This window comes from Colius striatus, chromosome 2 (assembly GCF_028858725.1).
Source record: "Colius striatus isolate bColStr4 chromosome 2, bColStr4.1.hap1, whole genome shotgun sequence".
Lineage (NCBI taxonomy): Eukaryota > Metazoa > Chordata > Aves > Coliiformes > Coliidae > Colius > Colius striatus.
The window spans coordinates 109,794,509-109,808,503 of record NC_084760.1 but is presented as its reverse complement, the minus strand read 5'-3'; the positions used below and the strand labels follow the sequence as shown (position 1 = coordinate 109,808,503).

At 42.0% G+C, this 13,995-nt stretch overlaps 1 protein-coding gene across 1 annotated transcript; it reads left to right on the top strand.

The window, feature by feature from the left end:
- The first annotated feature begins 1,599 nt into the window (after window positions 1–1,599).
- On the top strand, window positions 1,600–13,240 carry LTV1 (LTV1 ribosome biogenesis factor). Its single transcript, XM_061990369.1, has 11 exons — window positions 1,600–1,890; window positions 3,242–3,373; window positions 3,890–4,078; window positions 6,333–6,420; window positions 7,252–7,372; window positions 8,134–8,362; window positions 9,044–9,171; window positions 10,054–10,193; window positions 10,805–10,857; window positions 11,943–12,143; window positions 12,748–13,240. The coding sequence occupies exons 1-11, from the start codon at window positions 1,888–1,890 to the stop codon at window positions 12,859–12,861; spliced, it is 1,398 nt and encodes a 465-aa protein (XP_061846353.1). The 5' UTR covers window positions 1,600–1,887; the 3' UTR covers window positions 12,862–13,240.
- The last annotated feature ends 755 nt before the right edge of the window (window positions 13,241–13,995 follow it).

Below are 13,995 nucleotides of genomic sequence, written 5' to 3'. Positions count from 1 at the left end.
TGATTCTACTTGCAGTTACCTTGTGAAAAGCTAGCTCTGCTGTTCCACCTGTCACTGGGTTTGCAGTACAGACAGGTGTTTGCTATAGGACAGGAATTGCTCCTGAAAAACTCAATGGGTACTACAGCCTTTGGATGGCTGACTGCAACAAGAAACTCAGGAAGCACTTTTAGGAAGCAAGAGGAAAGAAAGGCTTAGCCTTTGAGTAGATACATGCAGGGATAATTTTAATCCTGTGAATACAGGAGTCACTTCAGCTGATGGGATAGATTAGTTTGTGCACTTCCATAGCACCGATGTGATGAAACTTGATGATAAAGATGCAAAGACTTCAGAAAACAATAGCCAGAGGAGTGAAGATCTGGACTCTTTTGGAGCTTTAGTGACACCTACTGAAAAACAATGAAATCCACTCAAATGTGATGAAAGCTAATATTTTAAAGTATGCATACACATACTTAGCTGTGTACATATACACACATAACATGTGGATAATTCTGTCACAGTTTTGAGTAACAACTTCCCATAGTTGTCACTGTGTTAATCATCTACATGCATATGGAAGAAACTGCTCCCTTCTGTTTTACACTTTCCTTTTGAAATGTAACAAATGGGTTTTACATCATATTCCTAAAATACCAAGCACACTTTTCTTTTTTCTTAGTAGGGAGGGTGTACATGTGTGTCTGTGTGTGTTTGTGCACAATTTTGATAGGTGGCATTGGGATCATTTATACAGAGAGTCATATCACAATAAGAATTAATGTATGGCAAAAAAATGTTAATATCAATATGTATTATTTACACTCAAGCCTTCAAATTCAGCCTAGATGTGCAGAGACAGAGTGCAAAGGTGTGGGTGGGAGATCCCTGTGGCACAGCTAGTTGAAGGCTGTTTTCTGCAGGCCCCAGAGGCAAGCACTGCTGTTGAACTCAGAAATTTAGAATGGTCTGGTTATTTTGTGCAAGATATACTTTCTAAGCAGTCAGCATTCTTTTGAGCGTGGACATCTGGAACAATAAAGCTGGTGAAGGGTCTGGAGAACAAGTCTGATGAGAAGCAGCTGAGACAGCTGGGGATGTTTAGCCTGATGTTGAGGCTGAAGGGAGACATCATCACTCTCTACGACTACCTGAAAAGGTGCTGTAGTGAGGTGGGGGTTGATCTCTTCTCTTTAGTAATGAATGATAGGACAAGAGGAAATAGGCTCAAGTTGTGCCAGAGGAGGTTTAGATTGGACATTAGGAAGAACGTTTTCACTATTAAGCATTAGAACAGGCTGCCCAGGGAGGTGGTGGAGTCACCATCCCTGGAGATACTTAAAAGACGGATAGACGAGATGCTGAGGGCCATGGTTTAGTGATGGGCTTGGCAGTGTGAACTGAGTGATTGGACTTGATACAAAATGCCTTTCCTAAGCGAAAGGATTCTGTCCCTATGACCCCCAGGCCCCGCCTCTCCGCCAGCGAGCATCGCCCCCTGCGAGCGCCAGCCCAGCCACTACGCATGCGCCTTGTCCTTTGCCCGCCGCAAGGCATCCCGCTTTCGGGCGGAACCATTCTCTAGTAGTTGGGGGCCAATGGGAAAATACGATCCTGAAGGGTGGGGAGGGGAGTACCCTTGCTGCCTTCCAGGAGCCTTTCTTTTATTCCAGTACTATCGATTCTGAGAGATCTTTCTCTAGTTTTGCTACCGAGAAAAAAACCTACTCCAGTTTGGTCTGGCAACCCATCAGCTTCTCCCGTTGCACACTGGTTTATCCCAAGATGGACGCGGGAGCTCGGCGGCCCTGAGGCTCAGCCCGCGTGAGAGGGAGTAGAGCGGGGCGCTGGGGGCGGTGGCAGCGGGTCTCCTCGCCGGCGGGCAGCCCGGCCTGCCCTCGCGCCATGGTGAGGGGCGGCGGGGAGGGCAGGGGAGGGGAGGGGAAGGCAGAGCAGCGCGGCCGCCAGCAGCTCCCTCCCGTCAGCGTTTGGGTTGGAGCCGGGCTGTTTCTGCAGCGCGGTTCGGAGGGGAGAAGCGGCTGCTGGGCCCTCCGGGAGCATTCCGCGGCGCGGCTCCTGGGCTCTGGCCCGGCAGGAGGCGGCCGGGGTAAAGCGGCGCTGAGGGGGGGCGTCCCGCAGGGCCCGGGCGGCAGCGGCCGAGGCCCGGCACGGCCTCGCTCTCCGCGGCGTTCCGCGCCGAGTGGCGTAGGGCGGCGGGGTGGAGGCGAGGCAGCTTCCCTGCGCGGTGCCGGGCGGCCACGCTGCGGAGAGCGCTTCCCTCGTACCTCCGCTCAGCGGCGAGGCTGGTGGTACGGGCAGCACGTTGCTTGCGCTCTGTTTGCTTTTGTGGTTGCTCCGAGCACAAGGTTGTCAAGTACAGGTCGGGGGTTTTCGACACAAAGCATGTGGGGGCAGTTAATACGCTCTGAACTTTAATACGGTGTAGTATGTCGTGTTGTGTACTTATTTGATGTGACATAGTGTGTCATGTTGTATGCTTAAAGGTGAAGATGATAGGTTAGACCCTAGAGTAGTTTCCAATTTGCATAGCTTTGCCATTAACAAGTTTTACTAGGTAAGTAAAGCTGGGAATTTTGATAGAAGTATCACCCCAAGTCAGATTTGACGACTTGTAGAAATGACTTTCACCCAGTTTAGAATACTTCATGTTTTTTGTTGATCCAGAATATAGATGTGGGTTTTTTTAATGTAAGAGCCATGCCTGTGTAATGGTGCATTCGGTAGTCCTCGTGACTGATACTGAATTACTGGTGTAAGGAACAACTGTCTAAACAATTTTCAATAAGCTAGATGTGTCTAGGTGACAATTCCTTATGTCAGTTTCTTAGATGAAGTTTGTTTCAGATCTGACTCAGTGGTTAGGAAGTAGTTTAAAATTCCTTTCCAGGGCTTTATGTTAAGATGTATATACTGTTAATCAAATATTTATTGTACTGATGCATTGCCATTTTGCAGCTGAGTACAGCTGCATATGCTGTTAGAACGAATGAAGTAACTCTTCTCACCACATGCTGCAGGGAGGTTGGACTAGATGATCTCTGGAAGTCCCTTCCAACCCTGCTGTTCTATGATACTATGCAAAACTGCTAAGCTATCACTAATCTCTGTTTGCCTTCTCTCTAAGTTTGTAAGACATTGCTTTAAAAGGAATACAGTAGGATGCTCCAGGCAGAAGATTGTTTTTAAGTGCATTTAGTATTTCACTTTTTAATAATGATTAACTGATTTCCTTTTTCAGCCTCACAAGAAAAAGAAACCCTTCATAGAGAAGAAGAAAGCTGTAACTTTTCACTTAGTGCACAGAAGTCAGAGGGATCCGCTTGCTGCTGATGATACAGCACCCCAAAGAGTTCTGCTGCCTACACAGAAAGTAAATACTTGCTTTTAGTATTGAGCTTCATTCAGACAAGAAATGGTACAGGAGAGTAAAGTGAATATGCAATCATACAATTAAAAAACATAGGATGAGAGAGGGTAGTTTTTAGTCCAGCTTATTGAAAAGAGGAGGTGGTGTAGAGAATTTGATAGGTTGATAGCCTGATGAGTTAAAGGATTACTACATGCCATTAGGAATATAAACATATTTAAAACAAAAGTAAAATCGCCACAAAAGCTGCCTGACCCATCCTGAAGAAAAGCAGGCTTTGTTAGTTATGCTGCTTATGGAAACTCAGTTGCTTAAGGTCATGCTCAGACAGCACCCAAGCACTGAACCGGGTTACAACACTCTTAATTGGCTGTGTGTTAGGGTAATGAGTGGAGAGGACTGTAAGAACTTTAGTATTCAGGCATTCCCAATATTCCCAGTAGATGTGATCTTTTCCTTCTGCTAATAAGCTTTAAATGGACTTAGGTAACTAAATCTCTTTGTTTTTACAATTCCAAGGGGCATGAGGAGCAAAGGCGGGAAGAGCAGCGGAAGTATGGAGTCTTCTTTGATGATGACTATGACTATTTGCAGCATCTAAAAGAAGCCTCTGGTCCCTCTGAACTTGTCCCTTCTGTACGTGGACAGCAGAGCAGAATTGTTGTCACAAGTGAGGGGCACATAGAAGATGAAATTCAGCGAGTTCCAGTAAGTAGTATTTTTGCTAATAATAATCTTATGCTGTTGTTTGGAGTTTATCATCTTGTAGACACTTTAGCCATGTTCAACGAGTGTTATCATGACTGTGATCTATATATAATCAGATTTTCCAAATAAAACTGAAAGTTCACAAGCCAGAATTTATTGGTGAGCAGTGTTTTGTGAGCACAATGCTAGAACACTGTGTACCCATGACACAAGCTTGACAGAGACAGCTTGAGAGTTGGGCAGAGAGGAACCTCATGAGGTTAAACAAGGACAAGTGCAGAGTCCTGCATATGGGAAGGAACAATCCCACGCACCAGTACAGGCTGGGGATTGACCTGCTGGGGAACAGCTCTGCAGAGAGGGACCTGGGAGTCCTGATTGATAATAAACTAATCATGAGCCAGCAATGTGCCCTTGTGGCCAAGAAGGCCAATGGCATCCTGGGATGCATCAAGAAGAGTGTGGCCAGCAGGTCAAGGGATGTTCTGCTCCCTCTCTACTCTGCCCTGGGAGGCCTCATCTGGAGTCCTGTGTCCAGTTCTGGGCTCCTTGGCCCAAGAGGGACAGAGAACTGGAGAGAAACCAGCGCAGGTCTACCAGGATGATCAGGGGACTGAAGCATCTTTCATATGAGGAAAGTCTGCGGGAACTGGGGCTGTTTAGTCTGGAGAAGAGGAGATTGAGGGGAGATCTGATTAACATTTATAAATATCTAAAGGGTGGGTGTCAGGAGGTTGGGACATCCCTCTTTTCTATAGTAGCTAGCAACAGGACAAGGGGTAATGGGATGAAGCTGAAACACAAAAAGTTCCACTTAAAGATAACAAAAACTATTTCCCTGTTGAGGTGAGGGAGCCCTGGCACAGGCTGCCCAGAGGGGTTGTGGAGTCTCCTTCCTTGGAGGTCTTCAAGACCCATCTGGACATGTTCCTATGCCTGCTTCTGCAGGGGGATTGGACAACATGATCTCTAAAGGTCCCTTCAAACCCTACCTTTCTATGATTCTACAATTCTACAAAGGTATTTGTTCGAATTTGTTTTCTTGTGATTGGCGTTTCTTTTTTGAATGCTGTTACGAATATTTCAAGTTGTATTAGCAGTATACTTAAAGTAGAGCATAGCAGAACCCAGAGGGAATAAGCCCAAATGTTTCAGTTACTGGTGTAACTTGTGAGATTCCGTGATGCTCAGTCATGTTGGAATGTAAAATCAGTACGTAGTTTCAAGCAATGAGCTATGCAATTGCCAGTTTACTTTTAATTGAGGGGCTTTTGTTTAACTAAATGCTATAATTTTAGTCAAAACCAATGTTCTTAGAAATACTTTTCAGGTCCAGAAATACTTTTCAGGTTATTTTAGGTGTGCATGCTACTAAGCTTTTAATAAGCCTTTCAATAAAGAGATAATTTCATACAATAGAATCATAGAATGGTAGGGTTGGAAGGGACCTTTAGAGATCATCCAGTCCAACCCCCTGCAGAAGCAGGTTCACCTAGATCAGGTCACACAGTAACACATCCAGGTGGGTTTTGAAAACTTTCAAGGAAGGAGATTCCACACCCTCCCTGGGCAGCCTGTGCCAGGGCTCCCTCACCTCAACAGTGAAATAGTTTTTCCTTATATTTAAATGGAACTTTTTGTGTTCCAGCTTCATCCCATTACCCCTTGTCTTGTCACTAGATACAACAGAAAAAAGTGATATCCCATCCTCCTGACATCCACCATTTATATACTTATTAATGAGATCCCCTGTCAGTCTTTTTGAGACTAAACAGCCTTTTCTCATAAGGGATTATTTTGGTGGCCCTGCACTGGACACTCTCCAGAAGTTCCCTGTCTCTCTTGAGCTGGAGAGCCCAGAACTGGACATAGGACTCTATGCCTCACCAGAGCAGAGCAGAGGGGAAGCAGAACCTCCCTTGAATGTGTGTTAGTGTTCTCCAAAACAAAAAAGCAATTACAAGTTTCATTATACCTGCTGTACAATTATTCTCTGAAAAGCTTGAGAGATGCAAAAAATACTATGTATACATGGAGAGTGCTGACAGGAGAATTAGTGCTGCTAACACTTTACCTAGTTTTCACTGCATAACCTTGAAATTTTGTCACCAATAAGAAAGGCTTGTCTTAAATAGTAAGTAGCGGGGTTTGTTTTGGCCACATGATTATCTGCACTTCAGAGTTAATGTGAGTTCAAATCAGAACCTGAGAACAAATACATTGTGATTTTAAAGTTTTTGTTTCTTTTTCTAAGGCTCCATCTATTAAGTTGCCTTCCTCAGTATTTGCCACAGAGTTTGAAGAGGATGTGGGCTTGTTAAATAAAGCTGCTCCTGTTTCAGGTATTGTTCAATCTTTTATCTGTCTGTGGTGTGCATTGCCATCTGGGTACTAGGTAATTATGGCTTCAGTTACAGTGTCATATTAGTTCTGGTTTAGAACAGCAGACAAAGAATGATGTACAAGAGACCTGTGCTTAAATTTGAGACTAATAGCAAGGGGAAACTGTAGGTAATAGTATTGATTTATTGCTCCACCTGTTTAGATCCAAGTCTGGAACTGGATTTTCACACTCAAAATCTTTCCAAATGCCAAATGTCTGTTTTTCTTCATTAGTATTGTTTCAGTGTTAAAGGCTGCAAGTGTGCTTTTGTTATGTGTGATTCTATGATTCTATGTTTGAGCTGAACATTCACTTTACAGCCATCTTTGTGTTTTATAATGGGAAGTAATTGTGGTACTTGTTTCAGTCCTGACAGAAGGAAGCTAAAGACACTTCTATTAATTGTAGTAGAGAAACACTTTCTGACCTTTTGTAATGTAGGGAATTTTAGGGGATGGGAGCTAGGGCTGGCAGTCTATCATGCAGTACTTAACCTTGAATACTTTTTCTTCTACAATACTCTAAGTAAAATATATTAAAATACATTTGTGGAAGCTTAAGACCTCTGGGAAATGTTCTTTTCTGGATGAGGAAACTGGTCAGAGTCTGGTGATTTGCCCCGGCTTGTATCAAACCTACAAATATTATTGGGAAATTTTGTGATTCTTAGCTTTAGTCTTTCCTTAGTGTAAATTAACAGTTTAACTGGACTGGATTTTACCCAGGAAAATAGCTTCATAATCTCAGAGAAACTTACCTGTTTATGTTCTGGGTGTTTTTAACTTTCTAGGACCACGGCTCGACTTTGACCCTGATATTGTTGCAGCTCTGGATGATGATTTTGATTTTGACAATCCAGAAAATATCTTGGAAGATGACTTTGTTCTACAAGCAAATGAACCACAGAAAGGGTAGCTAGAGCTTTCTGGAACTGTTTGTCCTATGTAAATGGGAAAGATGCAACTTGTTGCTTCATGTGGTGTTGTAGGAAGCAAGAAGGGTTTCAGTTTTCAGATTGAATACTTCTGTGTATAAAGTATTACCTGGTGTTGTGGGGATGGTAGCTTAAAAAAATCAAGTTTTGATGTGTTGTCCAAGAGATGGTTCTCACTTTTTACTGTCACCTCATGGATACTGTGTATTTGTTTACAGATACAATGGGTGGAATCATAGGATTCTTGTACTAATTAAAACATTGACTGTCTGTCACATTTATGACATGTCAATGATAATATTGATGAAGTCTAATGAATGTTTTCAGTACCTTTACAAGTGCTTCACTGAGTATTATTTATTTAGGTTTTAGTATCATTCTCATCATTTTCTGAACAATGAGAAATTTTGCTACTTTTACTGTTTGGGAATACAGCTGGTATTTGTCTTCTTGGACACCTACAGCTGAATGTAAATGTAACTCCAGTCTTGGTGCACAGATGTGTGATCCAGCAGTTACCAGAAACCTGTTCAGATGAAAGTAGCATTAGGTTGACTTTGACAACACTGTTGCTGCTGAACTTGTTTTTCTTTTACTGGCTTGAAAACAATCACTTTTTATCTTTCCCTCTCAAGATTTAAATGTATTATTGCCAGGTTGTTTCAGATTACCCAACGTTGGGCAGAACTGTGGAAAGGTCCTTGTCTTATTCGAAAACTGGTTTGTATTTCTGTGCAGGAGATCGGATGCTGAGGATGAAGATGAATGGGAAGATGTGGAGGAAGACAGTGATGATAAAGACTGTGATTCAGAGGGTCCTTTATCAGATGATGGGTTTAATGGACAAGCCAAAGAATTTCTTTTTATGCAAGAAGAAACCAGGAGTCGTTTCACAGAATATTCTATGAGTTCTTCAGTAATGAGAAGGAATGAGCAGTTAACCTTGTTGGATGACAGATTTGAGAAGGTGAGGCAGCTGCAGAATGTAACTGTTACACATAAGTGCTTCTTTTGATTCATCTCTTGAGGTTGTGTCCTCTGTGCCTGTGCAAATTGTTACTGCCTTCAGCAGTCAGGGCATTAAACCCTTGTTCTTTGCATGTGTTCTGCATTTAATGTTAAATAGGTTGTAGTGTTAATTGCTGTCAAATGGTCTAATACCAATAGAGTTAAGCAAAATTATTCTAGTCAGTATAATGAGCATTCATGGTTGGTGTTTGACTTCTGTCTGAGTTCTACAAAGCAAATCCATGTACAAGTGCCTGGCAAAGACTCACTTCTTTCACCCCGCTCTGCCAAGTATGCATTCACGACGTGATGTCAGAGCAAGGGAGATGTGGTACAGCTTTTGTCCTGAGCAGTGATGGGCTTTTTAATGTACAGATGCAAATAATGTGTCAGAATATAAATCAGCTTCTGGAAAATGCTTCCTTATATTATTAAAATATAAATTTGACTCCCATGCTGAAGGCATAGTGACAGTAAGGAGGAAATGCTACTGCAGATGGCTTTGGCAGTTGCTCAGCAAATGGTCGGGGGGAGGGGAAAAAGGGGAAAACAGAAATAAACGTGTAGCTTTTATTTAAGCTACCAAGAAGTTGCACAAGCAAATGCAACCTAATTATGGATATCCACTTCTTAATTTCAGTTTTTTGAACAATTTGATGAAGATGAAATTGGAGCCTTGGATAATGTGGAGTTAGAAGGTTACATTAACACAGACAATGCTCGGTTGCAGGAAGTCTTGAATGATTACTACAAAGAGAAAGCAAAGAAGTACGTATTCCCAAAAGTACTGCTTCATAGAAGCAGTCACCTAGTTCCACATTTGAAAGCTTGGATGTGTTGTTTCCAGTTCATGTACTCCAAGATTACACCCCACAATAAAAGCAGCTATGTATGAGTATTAGCCATTATTTTTATGCCACTGGATGTCAAATTACGAGATAAGTGGAGGCATTTTGTTGGTTTTTGTGTAGTTGTATTGAGTTTAGTGTAAGTAATATCTAGTGGCACTCTTCCTTTCCCTTTTGAGTGTAACTTGCCTTTCTCCTTACACTTTTGTTTATAACAGACTCTAGCTAAGTATATTCTGTCCTACTGGTAGGCAGCTGGTTCCACTGTGTACCTACTTACACGATAAACTCACAGGAGAGCGTTGCGTAGGTACCACTGTTTGGATCCCTGCAAAAGTCAGTATCTATAAACCAACCCTGTGTCAGCCTGAGGCTGCACTGCCACAGTAGATTCACTGTGTCTTAAAGCAAGTGATAAGTGATACTATCCCAAAGTTAAGTGTCTAAACATTAGTCTTGTGTTTCCTGACTGAAAGATGCTGTAATGTGTCCCCTGTAGTGAAGGGTGGCTGGTCAGTATCAGAATAAGTAATCACCTCTTATGGACTGAGAAGTGTATCCTCTTCCTGCCTTCCAGTCACAAATTGTGTATGCCACATACTTTTGAAATGCAGAAATGCTTCTTTTTTACACTATGTCTCTTGTCCTAATGTTTATTTTGGGGATGCTTACTTAGGGAAACTTAATTTTGCTGCAGCTTTCACTGACAGTTTGGTTTGGGGTTTTGCTGAAGAGAGACTGAGTTTACATAGTTACACATTTTCAAGAAAATAAATATTTTTTTCTTCTCTGAACTTCAAAGTTGTGTGAAATTGGATACTCTTGAACCATGTGAAGATTTAGACTCTGCCATGAATGAAGAAAGTGAGGAAGAAAAGGAAGAAACAGTAGCTGTAGTTGTTGAGGAACCAAAGGAAAAGTGGGATTGCGAATCCATTTTGAGTAAGTCTTTTGGAGTTTACTTGTTTGTTCCTGGGATTTAAAAATAAGTGATAGGTCGTCTTGAACAGGCCTTTAGGCAAAATGCACAACAGCAGGAATTACTGATAGGTAAAACTGCTGCTTTTGTGTGGACAACTTAAATCCTGCAATTTTATGTCTCCAAAGGTTTAAGTAGTAGAGCAATTCATAATATCATAGAATGATAGAGTAGTAGGGGTTGGAAGGGACCTTTAGAGATCATCTAGTCCAACCCCCCTGCAGAAGCAGGGTCACCTAGATCAGGTCACATAGGAACATGTCCAGGCGGGTCTTGAAGACCTCCAAGGAAGGAGCCTCCACAACCCCTCTGGGCAGCCTGTGCCAGGGCTCCCTCACCTCAACAGTGAAATAGTTTTTTCTTATATTTAAGTGGAACTTTTTATGTTCCAGCTTCATCCCATCACCCCTTGTCCTGTTGCTAGCTACTGTAGAAAAAAGGGATGTCCCAACCTCCTGACACCCACCCTTTAGATATTTATAAATGTTAATAAGATCCCCCCTCAGTCTCCTCCTTTTTCCTTAATTTCTATTTGCAAGCATTTCTTTACCATTTTTCTTTCTTTGTCACTTAGGTACATACTCAAACTTATATAATCACCCAACGCTTATTAAGGAGCCATCAAAGGTAAAATTACATCTACAATGACTAAAAACTTGGCCTGGGAAAGCTTGAGACAAAAGTGATTGTTTTCTTGGTGGATCTTTGTTTTAAAGAAGAAGGGAACAGGAAAGAAGGCTGAGGAGGATGTTAGCCTTTGGTGTATTACTTTGTCACTGAGGAAGGGTTGGGGAAATTGTTTTTCTACTAGAAGGAAAATGGAATAAGTTAATTTTTACAATAGCTAGGCAGAAACGTAAAGAGCAAGTAATTTACTTTCTTGTTATCTGTGGTGTACCTTTGTGTAATCTGTGTCTCACACAACATATTAGGGTGGGAGTTTTTTTGTGAAAATAGAGTTCTCTTTCCCTTCTACAGTTTGAAACAATTTATTCTAGTTCTTTGACCTTCCAGATGATCCCTATCGTTAGAGCACAGCTTGGTGTCCCAGATTTTAAAAGGAAACATTTTTCTTGAAAGCTTATGAAGAAATCACAGAAGGTAGGGGCTGGAAGGGACCTTGAGAGATCATCTAATCCAGCGCCACTGCTCAAGCAGGTCCACCTAGATCAGGTCACACAGGAACTTATCCAGGCGGGTTTGAAAACCTCCAGAGAGGGAGACTCCACACCCTCCCTGGGCAGCCTGTGCCAGGGCTCCCTCACCCGCACAGGAAAGAAGTTTCTCTTCACATTCAAGTGGAACTCCCTGTGTTCTAGCTTGTGCCTGTCACTGGACACTACAGTAAAAAAGCCCCATCCTCTTGACACTCACCCTTTTGGGATCTATAAGCATTGATAGGGACCCCTCTGTCTTCTCTGAGGTACACAAAGTGCCTTACTTAAGTTTGAGGTTTTTTAATTTCAGTAATATTTAAATAAGAGGGAGATTTAATATTTTCTTGCTCTAGCAGGTCAGATTCTGTTCATATGATTTCTTACTTTAGGATTAACATGCTTCTTTCGGAGAGAATAAAACAGCGTGAGCGAACGCACATATTCATTAGTGTTAAACCTGACTCTTCACGTTTTTATCCTGATAAGGCAGTGGGATGTGCAGTTCTTGGACAGAAAGCTAGAGACCATTAACACATATGTGCTCTCTTATTTTAGCCCAAACCAGTAAAAATTTCCCAGAAGACTGGAATCCCCCTGCATATCCTGCCTCAGAAAGGCCCTACTGCCAAGCAGGTTGAACGCATGCAGCTGATCAATGCCAGTGACTTGCCAAGAGCATCGATGCAGCCCCGTTCCAAAGATGAGAGCAAAGAGGATCGCAAAGCGAGGAAACAGGCAGTGAAAGAGGAGCGCAAGGTATGCCTCCTCTTAAATGAAAGCCAGCAAAAGCACGTTATGTTAGCTAAATACTGTCTTACCCACTTTCTTCACAACTCATTTCTTCTTGTGTCTGGGAATCAGGAGGAAAAACTTGCTGGTCTCAAAGGACTGGTTATTGCTTGTGCATAAAAAAAGAGCAAGCTAACCTCATCATTTTGTCATCCTGATTTCCTGTGTGGAAATTTAGGTCTGTTATTGTGACCACTATTGCAGATGTAACTTGGGAAGGAGCCTTCCTATTTCCTCATTGTCTTGGGAAGCAAAGAAAACAGTTGTGGTTTTTTTCAGATCACACAAAGTGAAAAGTCCCTGAAACAAATGTGAGGAATCTAATTGGCCACAATGAAATCCGAATTGTTTTCTTTAGGAACAGAAGTTGTCAGCACATTAGAAACTTCAGCTAATTAAAGATTACAATGCTGATGGTCCCTGTGTTGATTTGACTACTAATAATTAGTGTCATAAGTAATCCTGCTGTCCAGGTTGCTGCTGTTTTTTGTGATCTAGAACTTTTAATTAGAATGGTTTCTTTTTGCATGTTATGTCTGTTAAGTAAACTTGCAATTATTCATCTGCACAGGAACGCAGAATGGAGAAGAAAGCCAACAAGCTGGCCTTCAAATTGGAGAAAACAAGGCAAGAAAAGGAGTTGCTCAATCTGAAGCAGAACGTTCAAGGACTGAAGCTGTCTTGATGAAACAGAGGAACCTTTTGTGGAAACACCCTTAAGTTTTTATTTGTATTGAGAAGGGAACTGCTTACTCAGATCTTTGCCAGTCGGGCACAAAGGGGGTTATTCAGACATCACTGTAACAAGAACCAGTAGCTTGTCATCTTTCTGAAATGGAAGTTCTTCATAAACCAGTGTAACACTGATGTCTGTTCTGTCACGAGTGCCACGGCAACTGTTGCAAACTTTCCTTACCGTAGAAATGTATTGAAATGATAAAAACCTATTTTTCTTACAAGCTACCACTGGACAGAGTTTTATATCTATATGTTTGAATGTGGTCAACGAATCAGCAGGATTCTACAGATTTGATATGATAAGATTCCTCTATTAAATTATTTCCATTGACAAAGTGCTATACCCATTTGTGCCTTCCTTATACTGATGGTTAAACATAGTGCCTTGATATCACACAGTTTTTGTGAGCCAAGGAGTTCTCATCCACTCCTTAGTTTTTCTCTGGTCTAGTTATTTATTGTTTGGATGCTGTTGTGAAAGATGTAACATCCCTTGGCAAACAGAGGTAACTGAAAAGCTGTGGAGTTTTAAATTTCTTAGCAAGTAAAATCTGTTGCAACAAGCATTGCCCTTAAAATCAGCATTGCAGGAGGTGCTCTGTGTGAGTAGTGTGGCAAACAAGACAGCAGGTGCTTCAAAAAATACTGTATGTTGCAGATAGTCCTTGTCTTGATTTTTCCTAAGGTAATGCTCTTCACATCTTGCATTCAGCTTGGTTTCATTGGAATACAAACTTGAGATGCACTGCAGCTGTTGCAAAGGCTTTCTGCAGATGAGCAGAGGGCTGATATCCTTTAGGTGTGGTGTGATCTTACATTTCTGTACTGTGCAGGCAAGTTGTTCAGTCCATACCTGTCATTGACATTTATAGGATTTGTAGTCAGTCCTTCTGGATTCATAGGAAACCCTCAGCTTTTTTGGTCTGTAGGACAACAGGCCGTGAAGTCGTCTGCCTTTGGGTGGAAAGTTACCCATTTTACTGGTGAGGAACAGTACCCAGCACATCAGCAGTGACCTGACGGTTAGGAAATGCAAAGCATCTTAAATACTCCTTAAACAGTTTTGTGAATAGTGGATGGA